At 38.1% G+C, this 14586-nt stretch overlaps 3 protein-coding genes across 8 annotated transcripts; 2 read left to right on the top strand and 1 right to left on the bottom strand.

Annotated features, from left to right (window-relative positions):
* The first annotated feature begins 36 nt into the window (after window positions 1-36).
* LOC100646506 lies at window positions 37-3937 on the top strand. 2 transcript variants are annotated; one of them, XM_048407071.1, is made up of 8 exons: window positions 37-881; window positions 937-1053; window positions 1574-1826; window positions 2114-2335; window positions 2421-2604; window positions 2694-2908; window positions 2979-3156; window positions 3274-3937. In XM_048407071.1, exons 1-8 carry the CDS (start codon window positions 812-814, stop codon window positions 3739-3741), a joined length of 1707 nt encoding a protein of 568 aa, XP_048263028.1. In that variant the 5' UTR covers window positions 37-811; the 3' UTR covers window positions 3742-3937. The 2 variants fall into 2 exon arrangements, with proteins under 2 accessions (XP_048263028.1, XP_048263029.1); XM_048407072.1 differs by lacking the exon at window positions 2979-3156 and having other exon boundaries at window positions 2694-2805; window positions 3274-3445.
* Window positions 3938-4577: 640 nt separating this feature from the next.
* On the top strand, window positions 4578-11410 carry LOC100646382 (ras-related and estrogen-regulated growth inhibitor). 4 transcript variants are annotated; one of them, XM_012310670.3, is made up of 6 exons: window positions 4595-5103; window positions 6512-6625; window positions 9470-9526; window positions 10098-10171; window positions 10291-10557; window positions 10639-11410. In XM_012310670.3, coding segments are annotated over exons 1-6 (669 nt in total). In that variant the 5' UTR covers window positions 4595-5102; the 3' UTR covers window positions 10795-11410. The 4 variants fall into 4 exon arrangements, with proteins under 4 accessions (XP_048263030.1, XP_048263031.1, XP_012166060.1 ...); XM_003396856.4 differs by having other exon boundaries at window positions 4599-5099; XM_048407073.1 differs by lacking the exon at window positions 9470-9526 and having other exon boundaries at window positions 4578-5103.
* Window positions 11155-13769, bottom strand: LOC100646261 (general transcription factor IIE subunit 2). 2 transcript variants are annotated; one of them, XR_007224549.1, is made up of 5 exons: window positions 13577-13769; window positions 13022-13286; window positions 11978-12187; window positions 11375-11891; window positions 11155-11300 (listed from the first exon to the last, which is right to left on the bottom strand). XR_007224549.1 is itself a non-coding variant. In XM_012310671.3 (4 exons), exons 1-4 carry the CDS (start codon window positions 13636-13638, stop codon window positions 11571-11573), a joined length of 858 nt encoding a protein of 285 aa, XP_012166061.3. In that variant the 5' UTR covers window positions 13639-13769; the 3' UTR covers window positions 11344-11570. The 2 variants fall into 2 exon arrangements, 1 of the variants encoding a protein (XP_012166061.3); XM_012310671.3 differs by lacking the exon at window positions 11155-11300 and having other exon boundaries at window positions 11344-11891.
* Window positions 13770-14586: the final 817 nt, after the last annotated feature.

Below are 14586 nucleotides of genomic sequence, written 5' to 3'. Positions count from 1 at the left end.
TCATTCCTTTTATTCTGATCCTTTCTTGCTTATCATTTTTAACAGATAACGGAAAAGATAAAACGCGAGAAACTTTGGGAATTCCATGTGCATTTCCGTTTATTTAAGACAAAATTAGTACTCGTTCGACGAACGTTATCTCGTGAAGAGTTAAATCATCGCTTGTCTTATTACGTGCTGGCATGTCGCTTTTGGTTTGCCTCACTACGTCGCACGACGCATCGACGTTGTACCATACCGTAGCATATCTCAGCCCTTAATATAATTTTCAGATCAACAACATAGTACGAGTTCGTTTTACCGATAATACGACGCATCAAGTGTATTTGCTTCTCGCTAATGTAACTTTACTTCAGTTTTCTTTTCGTTCGATTCAAGTCATTGGAAGATAAGTCTCTCATATAGGTTTCTTAGATCATAAGTTTTACATGGCGTTACACGAGCAAAGGAAGGAGAAAATTGCGCTGAATAACCAACGTGTTAATATTATACGCTTTAATTCGATGCAAAAGCTACTTACGTTTCGTACGTGTCTATTATAGCCGTGCCGATTCTACTTACAACGCTCTTCGTCTCGAAGATATCGCGTCGTATTTAAATACAGTATTTTTCTCTCTTTTTTTTTGTCGTTATTCACATGATCGAAGTGAAATTCGCTTCCTGATAATTCGCCTGGAGGCGAACGTCGCGTCAAAGAGGCTCGTTGCCATCTTCCGTCGTGACTTTGTTCTTTCTGAAAAATCATGGCGATTCCCACGTAAAGATCGGGTATCGGCCAACGAACGGCGAACCGGCAGTCCGGTTTTTAGAGATGAAACTGTTGGCAGTGCTTGGCGCGCTCGTGATACAGTGCGCCGCGACAAAATCATGGAACAGCGACAGTAAGTGAAAGCGTTTGGTTCGATGATCGAAGTCACTTTCTTCTTTGCCCGTCAGATTATTCAGAGGAGACGTTCTTCGTGTTTGCCTGGATCGGTTACCTGAAACGTTTCTCTCTGATTGTGCTGATGCTGTCTGGTGTAGTTCTCTACTATATCCCGGAATCGCGACCACGTAAGTAAGAAAACAAGTTTAAAGTGAAAAGGAAGCTAGATGAAAGATTTATTTCCAGAAGCTCGACGATAATTTTATCTATTCCGATAAATCACTGTCACGCAGAATTCTAACGTGAAATCAGATGTTTATTTATAATGAGCGGTGATTTTCGTTTAACGAATTACACTCGAGATAGATCAGAATCGTATTTAGCGAATACGGCAAAAAAAAAAAAAAAAAAAATACGCTACGCATGAAATTATACAAAATATCACAGTTAACGAATTGCTCGCGTCAAGACTACATTCTTTAGCAATAGAAATATCACTCACATCTTTCGATTGATACGATCGTGTACATATTTTTAGTCGTATGCGTTATACCGGATTTAATAGCAAATCCAACGATACGTATGTGTGTAGATATAGTAATGCCAGAAGTGTTTTAGTATTTAAAGCCTACATATACGTAAACATTTACTCTGAAGTTTTACGACTTCTTAGTAGATTTAAAAATTATCAAAATATTTATATTTCAGACGCGCGCCGAATCTGCTACGCGTTGATCGATCTGACAGCGAATGGTTTGAAATCCGCTCTGAGTGCCCGGGAGAGTGAGTTCTTGTACGAGAAAATGAAATCCAAGTGCTCTCGCGGCCGATACGAGCCATCGTCGGTCATAGAAAAGTATCTTTCGCAAGAAATTCAAGATGACGACGAGACTTTCGAACGACTCCAAAGAAATTACGCTAAGAAGTCGAAAATCTCCATCGACGGGAACGATGTATTAGGGTTAGTATATATATAGAATTATTTTCCATCGTTTTACAAAACGAAGGAAAGTAATTGCAAAGATATCTTTCAGCAGAAAATAAATTCCTAACGATATGTTTATTCTAAATATGTTACTAAATACGTTATAGAAGCAAAGATAAGAAAAAAGGTAAGAAAAATAAAGTAATTGCTAAGATAAAGTAAGTAAAGAAAAAGATAAGAAAGTAATTGCAAAGATATCTTTCAGCAGAAAATAAATTCCTAACGATATGTTTATTCTAAATATGTTACTAAATACGTTATAGAAGCAAAGATAAGAAAAAAGGCAGCAAACAGTATAAGGACAATCGAACATCGCGCCAACGTCTTCGTAACGTGATTAAACACGAGCCATCTATGGACATCGCAAAACCTGTTTATTTTTACTCCGACAAGGTGAACGATGGCCAAAAATACCTGAAAACAAACGTGTCTGGTTCGAAACACTCTAACGGGTCAGCAGTGGAGAACTACGCGCTTTTAATCAGGCAAGAGATACGATAAACCAGCTCTAGCTTAACAATATAACGTTTCTCAAATTCTATTATTTAATAATAAATTTATTGGTTGCAGCGGCAGTCCACAGCAACTGGCAATGTTCGAAGAAAAATACGAAAAGGATGACATGGTGATCGTTGAAGATCCTTACGTGAGAGTGGATTACAGGGAATGTGGTACATCCACCGATAAACTATCGTCGAAAGCGGAAGCTTCGAGTTCAGAACAAGAGGGACCTACCAGAGATCATAACGAGCAGGTAATAGACTTGGCAATATAAAACACTTAGAAATTTCGCGTTTCTACGGAAGACGCAACAGATCGATTGATAAATTTTCATAAATATAGGAAGTAGAAACGTACGCGAAGGAAGTTGAATTTAATTCGACGTCGGAAGGCAATGGTTCACGGTACTCCGTTGATAAATCGTTGTATCGAACAAGCCAATATCAGTGCGGCGGTGAGTGTTGCGGGAGCAATGGGTGCTCCATATCATCGGCAAACTTGAGTAACAGCGCAAACGTTACATCCAACTCGTCGGTTGATGCAAAGAATGCTTTAAAGTAAATGACACACCGTACAACGTGACAAATGTTAATGAGAATATCGTGATTCCATAAAGTATCGTTTAAGATCGTCTCGAAGCATGGTGACTCCGAAACCGCAGAAAAAGGTTAAAGACAGCACGGAACATTTGTATACGATCGATTATACGAACTATAATTACGTAGATGATCGTCCTATGAAGCAAATCAATTCGAATAATAATCGCAAAGTAGATTTTCGCAAAGAGCACATAAATGGCTACGAAGTAGGTACACGAGTAATCGATCAATTCGGATCCTATCTATAATTATATATTTGCAGTATTTTGAGAACATTTTCTATTTTACTATTAGTAACTTTGCATTTTGTTTGCGTTTGTCAGAAACACGAAGAAAATGGACGCTCGCATGAAAATATACCAAACACTCGAAGAAAGAAGCCTAGAAACGAATCAACGCATTTCTGTTCTAACGACGGCTTTTACCTCACCGATCGAGAAGGGGAAGCGGACGACGAAAATTCTCAACACGGAGAACAAGTGACTAGGAAACACGATCTCGATGAGAAACCTCAAAGAGAAAATCCTTTGTGCGAGAAATGTTCGGACGACTCCGAAGTCTTCGATTACTACAATGACATTTACATGGAACCAAACTTAAATAGTAGGTTCAAGTACTCTTCTCTCGAGTTATTACCACTCAGAAATATAAGTTACTTGACCTTTACGCTGCGAAATTGCCGTATAAATTTCTATTTCTACTTTCGAGATACATATATCAATTTCAGAACAGAAAAGAATTTTCCAATTTCTTTTTATCGCATTGCTCTTTCGCATTTTTTATATGACTAGGGTATATCGTCAATTTTCCTAGTAAAAGAGAATAAATTGTGTGAGAACGTGAATTAAAATCGAATTCTACGATAAATCACATTTATATCGGCGTCTGAATATGATCGAACATCGCGGCATAAAAGCTACAAATGGAAAAAGAAATAGTAAGAATAGACGATATAAAGGTATTCCCCGATGAATATATTCGATGAACCAAATTATTTTAATGATACAGATCAATTTAAGCCAGCTCTGCTACGAGCAGTAAACTGGATCTTCGGCGGTTGTCCGGAAGCTAAGAGAAGAGCGGCTTTGGAGCGTGACAAGGTCGGAAAGGAAGAGAGCCAAGGGTTAACCGACGAGTGGCTCCTCTAGCCAAGGACGTTAAACCTGTCGTCGTGTGAAACTCAGACCGTCGGCAAAACCGATACTCTGCCGCATCAAATATTCGCAATCTCGTTAATAAGCAGATCGCGATCGTTCGATTTACGAACGATCGTAGAAATATCGTTTCTTCGTCGTGAAACTGTAATAAATTCGAAATATCGTTTCTTCGTTTATTTGTCTTATCTCGAACAGACGCGAAGTGCATAGCGTATGCTCGAAATAATAATCGAACGATCGTTCTGTTCCACGAACTCGTCGATTTACAAACAGATTTTCGTTCGATTCCCACGACGCATCCGGAAGTAGTCGGTCGTGAAAATATCTCGTCGACTCGTTTTACGAGACTGACCGTGGCACGTTCGTTAAGTCAATATTTATCACGATGCAGCGCCAATTGGTAAGCGAATCGTCGAACGTACAGAAAGCGGGCGAGTTTTTGAAACGCAAAACTTGCCGTTGGTGCGCGCTCTGGCTGCTGCCGGAAGTGGATATCGGCGCGTATATACGTGGCTTAAGAGCAATAAAGGAGGCCCGGACTCACGAGTCGCTAAAAGAGAATGGGGAGAGACAGTCGCGCGGAGACCAAGAGGCGCGTCGGATCACGCAACGGAACCGCGAAATTGTCAGGAAGCACGTGACTCGCTCGATATATGTACGTACAACGATACATTCGATCGAACGTTCCGTTTTTCTTGTCGTTTCGAGAACGCGTGGATTTTCCAATATCGATCCCTTCCGCCCTGTTTCGCGCGATTAACCGTACCTCTGCTCCCTTCGCAACATCGTCTACGAAAAGGAAACTTCCAACGACTCGGATAGTAGGGACGAAAGTATCGTCGTGAGTTCACGTGCACGCTCGGCTCCTTTTTCCCTTCCGTTTAATACAAGAGCTCCAAGAGGGTCCGCGATGTCTGCCTGTCGTACGAGTTGATAGAAAGTGCGGCGAGGAATGCTGAAGGAACGGTACATCGGTGTGTTCTAGGCGACTGGTAAGTAAGTATGCGATGAAATAAAAATAACGCGGAGTTTTTAATAGTACGAGTTATTGGAAGACGCGTGCAATACGATCGGCCGATATCTTCATTCTTCATATGAAAATTATTTCCCTCTGTGTAATTCAAAAAAGAAAAAGAAAGAAGAAAAGAACGATCGAGTAGCTCGGAGATAAAATTGGTAAAATTTGATGAAATTTCTAACTCGAAGAAACCGTGTACAATATCAAACTTTAATAGGAGAAGCTCCGTATATTTCCAAATATTGAAAAATCTCACTGCTATCATGGAAGAACGTTATTACCACTTTTCTCTCCAACGAGTACGCATCTTATTTATATCGTAGTTTCTCGTATCCGTTTCATCTTTGGAAAGACGTATCTCGATTACTTTTCCACTGAGCTCGTCAATTATAAAAGGATACATACGATAACTTATAAATATATACACGAGTAAGAAATTTAAATATAAATTGTCTTAATCTTAATGTATGATAAATCGTTTATCAGGCGTTCAGGCGCATGATACGTGACCAAAACACGGTCACGTCTAAGCCAGCGAACTGGTTGATCCGTAACGAGACTTACGTGCCGCGGTGGTACATTGTTAGACGCCGGAGTAAATTCCTTGAATTCCACGGGACATGTGCGAACTGTTCTATTAATGTACCCATCGTCTCTTCCCTTCTCTTTCCAGACGACGACGGCCGTACACGCACCTCGATTCCTGCTCTTTCCATCGCGTTCGTTTCTCCTTTCTTCCATCGCACCCCTCTTCCTCTTCTTTCACCCGTAGCCGACGGAACAGGAGAGCACGGCGTATTTAAACTTTCGTTCGAAGGGGAACACGAGGCGAATGCCTCGGCCGATCGTCGCAGATGGTGCCGTTTTGATTTCGATGAAAGAGACACGGGACACCCGGTAAATGGAACCGCGTGTACTATATCCGAGAACGTCCACCGGAGTCTTAAGATCGGAATGTACAAATTAGTGATGGGTAAACGAGAGTAAACAGTAATTTCGTCCCAGAAACATCAAAACTATCCTCGAATTTCTTCTCCTTATCTATCTTCGCGATTAGATTTGTTTATTCGTTGATACCGAACTGGTATTATTAACCGTTCGTACGCGAATTTACAAACTTGGACTGCGTGTTTTCCTTGGCAGACGGAATCCTCGTATACGGACTCACCTGTGCCGGTATTCCAATGTCTTATACGAAATTCAAAGGTGTCATCGACATGGAAACCAGCCAAGGAAAGATGTAATCGTGACAAATTTTTGCTTGGTCGCTGGCCACGCACACGCGATCTCGCGTCACGGAAACGCGCCCCGTCTGTTTCGCTCGTCCGCGACGCTTCTTCTGTCTTGCAATTTACGCGCTACATGGTTTTGTTACACTTTGTGCAGTGACAAATGCGCGGAGTATGACGTCAAATGCGATTAGAGGTATTCGGAGGAAGAAGAGTTCGCTATGCGAGGTAAAGGTGGCCGTGATTGGAGCGCCTGGAGTTGGAAAAAGCGGTGGGTACAACGCCTTATCACTAAACTGCGGATATTCCTAAAGATTCATATTTTTACAAACGCGATCAAAGGAACGAAATTTAAGCAGACATTTGTTTCGACTACTGGAAATTATAATAAAAGCGATACTTTGAATATCTCACATATTTTTGCGTATTACGCGCATTCTAGCAATCTCAAATTTCTCACGAATGCATAAAAATGCATAGTTTACTTATTCTTTTACATTCGTACTACATTCAGAAATATTCGCGCCGAGATCCGGCATTGTCTTCTGCTTGAGATCGAGAAATGGGCTACAACAATCGACGTTATTTATACTAATAGATGTTTTGATACATTCGAATACGTTTTGCTATACCAGATGCCAAGTTTCGCTGGGATAGTTATGTAAAATCCGCTTTTACTTTTAGCACTGTTACTTCGTTTTCATCGGCTGGCGTGTTAGAATTCGACCGCTTTCCTCGCATTTTCACTCGACTCGCTTTCAACGCGGGCACGCTAACACACGCGGTAGCGCTTAATTTTGCTATAATGGTAACGGGCGTGACATTAACCGTAATCCTTTGCATACAGCACCATGCAGGCGCGCTATTAGAAAGTGTTATATTAAATAGATCGTAAGGATATCCCAAGGAAAGAGCTGTTTCTCCACGTTTTCCTGCGATGCTATTTTCTGTGATTTATACTATTGTCACGTTGATTGTCTTCCTTTGACCTTTTGCCTTACAATCCCGAATCACACTTATGGCATGAATTATCGATTAAATTCAATGAAAGCGAGATTTACTATCGTATCGAAGATCAATCTTAACTCTGATCCTACTTCGAATTACAAGACTGTAAATTACTAGATACGGACGTTCAGGACTGAATGTCTTTTAGACTTTGAGAAAAATTTATTTTTATCAATTATTAATGTAGATTAACGTAGAGAATAATATAACAATAGAGACATATATTTTCTGATATTTTTGTAAATGTTACGCAACGCACTAAAACACGAAGCCAATTTATTTCTTAATTAATTAATAAATTCGTAACGTTAAGTACGAGTGGATTAAAACAGAAAATAATCAACTAATGTGGAAACGTATTAGTATACTTGTTAATAAAAATAGATCTTTCTTCGCGAGATAAAGTAATTATCCGCTAGGAATTAAATTATTTCGATTAATATTCGTATAAAAACGATCGCTGAAAAGTATCTCAAGTACGATTGATTCAAGTACAAGTGCATGCGTCGCATATATCCACGCGATAGGTGTGTTTGTGTGCGTATGATAAACGTGGTTGGGACCCTGAAAGGAGCCAACCGCGTGTATTTTTGGTAATGGCACGTGTAAAGCATAGGTGAGTACATAATTGGTTGGGCCCCAGCAACTGTACATTTCAAACTGACCGCAAACCACGCTCGCGTCCTATTTATAAAGTTTTATTTCAAAATTTCCTTGAATCGCGTTTTATAAACGATTAAACCGCCCTGTCAATTCCTCGCGAATAAACGAGAGACCAATGGTTTGTATATCTCGGAACAACGATGATACTGTTTTCCCATACGATGTATACTTTCCATCGTATATACGTATTTTTAACTCGGCAAATAATTGCTCGGTTCGTTGAAAGACAGGGAACAAAGGCGATTCGTATAACGGAGTTGATCCGTGCAGAAAATTGGCACGAATAACCGGCGAACTTTTAATGATCCACACGAGGGAAAGCGTCGAAACGATGTTGGTCTAAGGACTCGAACATAAATACGCGGATTAGCAATAAATTTGTTTTCCACGAAATGTTCAGGTGGTCCTATCAATCATGAAATAAAGCACACCGCAGAGTCTTGGGTGAACGTTCAGGAACGTCAGTCTGTGGTCAGTTTTGCTATTTTAGCTACCTTTAAAACTCGAGTATTCTGTATGAAAAAATCAACCTTTCGGTTTTCACACTTTTCACGAATCAATGTTTCATCCCTGTGAATAAAAATTCGTCGCAACGCTTTCAAAAATTGATAGATCCATTCGATTGCTGGCTAGCCGACTCCAATTCGACCGCATTGTCTCAAATTTGCTCGAAGGAAACTTGTTCGCGGCGCTTATAAAGCAGGTCACTTTTCATTGAACTTAAGACGAAACACACCATGGTGACGTTTAACGCGTGTACAAGGTTTTGTGGCGCCGTGGCAGGTTCGAGTTCGAGGTAAAAATAGTGTGGTGTGCCTCGAAGCGGGTCACTAGGCTGTAGCTCTCGTTTCTCTCGATTGAATCACGATATGTCGGAACGCGTGCATCGTATCGAGCAAGATCGCGTACGTTCTTACAATATCAGGTGGAAAATAATTTCGATTGATCCAAAATGGAGGAAAGGTCGAGGGAACTGGAGGTCCGAATTTTCGGTTGCCTACATTTCCTATAAATCAAATATAAAATCAATAACCGAATATGGCTTACTACATTCTTCTTTTGTAAACGAATTAATTGTTTCTTACAATTACTTTACATTTAGAACAATTTTTATACATCAGATAGCAAAGGAATCGATGTAAATAGGACGTACGATTAAAGAAAGCATAGGTTGACAACTTTCTAACAAGCGTGTGCATGGAATTTGTATTGATGACATTTGTATTGATTTGTATTGATGGCGATCTAATAAGTGTCACGCTCGTGGATAAGCACGATAATAAAGAAAAGTTATGCAGATACTAATAGAAACAGAAACGAACGCGGCTACTACTGTGTGTTCTAACAAATAATTACACAGAGTGATCCACGATCATTTCTAGATTACATAGAACAATAACGTTTCAACAACGTTTCAACAACGTGTATTGTTCTTAAATTCCAGCATTGACAGTGCGGTTTCTAACAAGGAGATACATCGGGGAATATGATCACCAGTCGGGTAAGGAACATCTCGCTTTACGAACTCGTGGCCAATAAGATGCGGTTACTCGATGCGGTATAAATTACGATGAAATGTGAATAGAGTGGACAATAGACCGATGAATTTTTTTGAAAAATTGCCAACAACCGGCGTGGCACCTCAGGGACCCGCCTGTACTCTCCCTGCGCGTATCTCGGTCCTCGTCTGATCTAAATTTATCGAAAACGAATTTGACACTAGACAGGACTGGTACTAATGCGAGGTTGATACTCGAACAAAACTTGTTTTTTTGTACAAATACAGAGACGCGGACAGGATGAGCAAGCAGCTTCTCTGCGAGCACGTGTTCCCTCCGAGATCTAAAACTAGACTGGGCTGAAAAGATCTACTTAACGGTCGCGATAGCTACCTGATCTCTCTGTTGCAACGCGTTCTCGTGATGAAAATTTATTACACAATTTTTCTGTTGCCGCATCGAGGATGCTAATCGTTTCGAATCGTCTAACATTAATCGACACAAGTTATGGTTCGCGTTAAAAGAATCTTCCGATCGTTCTTTTCATTCTTGTCTTCTCTTCTTTTTTTTCAGAAAACAGATATAAACACGAAGTGTTGGTCGACGGTGAACCGATCCTTTTCGAAATTTTGGACACCTGCCCGAAGGTAACGTATTTATCGATGATCGTAATGATCTATGTACATTTGCCGAGACGATTTCATTCATGATCGAAAGCAAATCAAATTCTTTCATGCTTTCCCTGCGTTCTATCCCGGCGTTACAGAGCGAAGATGAATTACCTTCCACGGAAACTGTTCAGTGGGCGGATGGATTACTTTTAGTCTATTCGATAACCGACAGGGGTTCTTTCAATTTCGTGAGAAAGGCGAAGGAAACGCTGGCGGTGGTTGATCCCGAAGCCACGATGCCCCTCGCTCTGGTCGGAAACAAAGCCGACATGGTTCATTTGCGGCAAGTTAGCACCGAAGAGGGAGAAATACTTGCGAAAGATTTTGAATGTTGGTTCAGTGAAGTGTCTGCCGCGGAACAGGTATGCTTCTAATCTTATTATTAGTTAGAAACAAAGTTTCGTACGTAAATTTTATTACGGAAGTGTAATATGGTTTCTTAGGTCACACAAGTTGCTGAATCTTTCCATGAACTGTGTCGAGAAGTTCTGGCAGCTAGGAGAAGGAATAAGCAATCTTTACTGGACAGAATGCTTGGTAGCAAAGCGACGCGTGCTTATTCACGAGGTAAAAGTGACTCGGCGCTTCCAAAAGATTAATACACGTGTAAAACCAGTTCATATCTACTTATATATATATATATAATATATTTATATATATATTGTTTTATAAAATTTATATATATGTAAATTTTATAAAAGAAATGTTTTAAAAAATTTATAATACAATCTTACGAATCAAAACTGAATGATACATAGCTTATCTATATATGTGTACTTGTTATTGAAAGTTTAATTACCAAAGATTTATGTAACATCGTGTAATGTTTTTTGACTTATATATATATATTATGTAAATCATATACAATATGTAAAGTTTAGAAGTTTCATATTATAATTTTGTCAACATGTAATGTAAGCACAGTTTTTTAATATACTCTCGTGTTTTTTTAATGGAAGAATTTATAGTTTTAATATCAATTAATGTATGTAAAAATTTGACGCAAGATATAAATATTTGAGTCAAAATTTCACGTCCTATCTTGCTATAACATACATATGAAAATTGTATCTGTTCACTTTGCGAGGCTGATTACAAATGTAACCTACATGAGAATAGATTAGATAGATACGGAAACATGTAATATATATAATTGATCTATATTTATTTTGTACTTACAATGAAATTATGACAATAAATATTTCTTATTTATTATATCACTGTGATATGTAACACTAACATGTTAACTCCAAAATAGACAATCTCTCTTACATAATGATCGTAAAAAGTTATGATAATAAAACATTCTTATCTCTCTTTTAACACTTAGGTCATAGATTCAGTTTCTTTACAAAATTTGAGGATCATTTTGTATTTATTTCGTATCATCGTACGTTTCTAAAACATCTGCTAAATGTTCGTTATCTCTTGGTTTTTTGAATTGTTTTCTCTTACTAACAGGTTTCTTTCGTTTAATCGGGGCTGGTTTTTTGGGACCATGATCTTGCATAGATCGTATTCCTTGTTTTTCTAAGTATTCATCGATTTTCTGATCATCCATTGCATCGACTGCAACGGCCCTCCACAACTTTTGAAATTCATCGTCTATTGGGAACTGTGCTGTTTTATCATTATAAAATACAATTTTTTTCTTGTCCAAGGGTCTTGTTATAAATAATATCTCATTTTGTAAACTCTAAAATTATTAAGTTCCTATTAAAATTGCTGACAAAACTGGTATACTGTAATCAATTATATCGGTATCATCACGGTTTTACATACCTTTAAATGTTTATCACAGTGTGGTAGACTTTCTTGTATATCTTCTAATAGTATTCCGCCAAGACCTTTTAAATCTTGTTGTTTTAATAACCTCAGTAAAGATTTTTTATCTTTAATTTTATACATAGCTTTGAATACAAATCTACCATCCGAAGTTACTTCTATCTTTGGGTTTTTAATGAGAGCTTCTGTTTGAAGCCATTGTTTTACCTAATGCGAGAATAGCATTGTGTCTTTAAATTTTCACAAATTGTTTAACACGTTGACTGCCACGACACCCGTATTCAGGTCTCAGCGAAGTTTCCGGTAGGGCCGCCTAACCCATATTCGGGTGTCGTTTATTTGACTACTTGCGAAGGATTGTCGTAGGTATTTGAAAAGATATTCCAGAGGAAATAATAAAACTATTGAATTGTTATAGAAGTAATACAAAAATGGCTTATTAAAAAAATTATTTATAATGTAAAATTTTAAAGCATTCTATACATAGCTGAGGTTGATCGGGACAATTTGGACAATAAGTTGTTGTTTTCTTAAAATTCTTTTGTGTCTTTGTTCGGTCCATTCAACATCTTTTATTATGCTAACTCTGTCAAAGAGAAGGATTTTTTGTATTTTTAGACAACCCTAATAATTTTGTAGCTAGTAACTCTCTAAATATTCTAATATTTATATCCTTCCTTGTTGCAATTTTGTAAACCGTCAAAGTGTTTACAACAGAAATTCCCAGAAGGAGGAAATTCCCCAAATTTTCTGTACCATTTGATTCCTTTTCTAATTGTGGTGGCATAAGAAACCATTTGGTTGGAATAATCTATACCACATTTTTCTTCATTATATTCAACAACATCTAGTGGTTTTAACATTGCAAACAAATGAAACAAGAGATCATTCTTGAAACCACCATTTAAGCGACTCACATTACTAAAATATTGATGAGAGTACCTAACAGAGAACACTTGGTACTATGGCACACATGGCCTGATGGAAATTTCATTGAAAACACGAGTAGCAGTCAATATGTTAATGCATTATTAAACTTACCTTGGATCCAACATCTAATTGATTTGTTTCATCCAAGATTTCTTCTAACGTTAAAGGGTGATCATCTCCTTCTTGATGCCTAGCTTTCATATGCTTTACTATTTTGGCTAACACACCAAATTTATATTGCGTACTGCCAGACATGGTTTTGTAGTTAACCATGTCTAGTTTGGGTCCACTAGACACGGAGGATAGTTTTGGCTTTTTTTTGAATGGCTCATCTCGTGTGGTATCTTTCTCCTGTTCCTTCTTCCTTTTCTCCACCCTATAAGAACAAAATTTATTGCCTACAATATTGAACCAAACAAACTACAATATTCTATCAAATTGTATATAAGTTATGTTTGAAATTTGTATCTATCTTTTTAATATCTTTTATCGTAATTTGTAATATCTTGTGATCTGGTTCGAATAATTCGTACATTTAAATTATTGCGTGAGTTTTACGACAAAATTTACGTACAGAACATTTTAAATTCAATATTTGCTTTAAACATAACATATACTTTCTACAAAAGTTGAGGTTAGAAAAGAAAATTCACAGATAATACTCACGATGGTGTTGTAAGAGCTTTTTTCTTAAAGAGCTCTCGCTCTCTAAGCAATGCTGGATCCATTGTATTACAAAATTTCAATTGCACAAATGTTAAAATCTGAAATCTCCGCTTACTTTATGAACTGTCACTTTTGTCACATTCTAGACGCATAATGAGTCATCTAACCCTCTCATCCGTTTCATGTCCATAGCATGAAGTGAAACTATACTGCACATGCGCGTATTTGCTTTCGATAAATCGCTCCATAATTTCGATTATTCGATAATTTCGTTTCAATAGTTCAAATATCGAAATATGGCCGCACGAATAAAATAAAATGTCGCGGTGAAATGTGCGTGTGATCTGAAAAGTGAACAAAATAAACGAATATATTGGGGGGGTCATCCGGAAAATTTGTTCCAATTTACATTTCGATTCGATATACATTTACTGAACTATATATTAGGTGCTATATTGTCCCACAACTTTTCTCCATCTTTCACGCTTCTCGAATATTCAATCCTTCCAGAACCTTTCAGGTTTTTCGGTAAAAAACTTTTCAGTATGATCTTTCGTGTCGAAATTCCTTAAAAATCGGAACGAATTTTCCAGGCAACCCAATATATATATATATATATATAAATTATGTGAACACAGTGAATTTAACTAAACCTATCAGCTCGCGGAGTTCCGAATTATTCAGTTTCGATAGTAATTTCGATGAATATGATATGTATTCTCGTTCTTCTACTATTTTCGTCTTTATCGAGACCTAACTGAACCGTCTACAATTCGTATATCAAATTCGACATCGATCGTCACAGTGAATTATGATTTTACGATTTTTTGCAAGTATGAACGTTTTACGTGCTATAAAGTGGACATAATTCGCCAAAGTATTTCCACGCTCTTTGACGCCTGCGACGTTTTGCGAGCGACACAGCCGGCTTCCTTCATTTCGTACTTTACGAACGTTGCGTCAAAAGGGCAAAGTAACCGCCGCTTTAAGAGCAGTTCCTTCCACGAGCT

Source organism: Bombus terrestris, chromosome 7, assembly GCF_910591885.1.
Source record: "Bombus terrestris chromosome 7, iyBomTerr1.2, whole genome shotgun sequence".
NCBI lineage: Eukaryota > Metazoa > Arthropoda > Insecta > Hymenoptera > Apidae > Bombus > Bombus terrestris.
This window is presented reverse-complemented; position numbering and strand designations above follow the sequence as displayed.

Excerpts from the sequence above, each read along its gene's own strand:
- LOC100646506 (XM_048407071.1), top strand. The coding sequence starts at position 812 with ATGAAACTGTTGGCAGTGCTTGGCGCGCTCGTGATACAGTGCGCCGCG. Across the intron at positions 1,827-2,113 it reads GACGGGAACGATGTATTAGG|AAGCAAAGATAAGAAAAAAG; the intron begins GTTAGTATATAT and ends AATACGTTATAG. Across the intron at positions 2,336-2,420 it reads AACTACGCGCTTTTAATCAG|CGGCAGTCCACAGCAACTGG; the intron begins GCAAGAGATACG and ends TATTGGTTGCAG.
- LOC100646261 (XM_012310671.3), bottom strand. The coding sequence starts at position 13,638 with ATGGATCCAGCATTGCTTAGAGAGCGAGAGCTCTTTAAGAAAAAAGCT. Across the intron at positions 12,188-13,021 it reads AATTAGATGTTGGATCCAAG|GTAAAACAATGGCTTCAAAC; the intron begins GTAAGTTTAATA and ends TTCTCGCATTAG. Across the intron at positions 11,892-11,977 it reads ACTGTGATAAACATTTAAAG|AGTTTACAAAATGAGATATT; the intron begins GTATGTAAAACC and ends TAATAATTTTAG.
- LOC100646382 (XM_012310670.3), top strand. Across the intron at positions 6,626-9,469 it reads GCCTGGAGTTGGAAAAAGCG|CATTGACAGTGCGGTTTCTA; the intron begins GTGGGTACAACG and ends CTTAAATTCCAG. Across the intron at positions 10,172-10,290 it reads TTTTGGACACCTGCCCGAAG|AGCGAAGATGAATTACCTTC; the intron begins GTAACGTATTTA and ends CCGGCGTTACAG.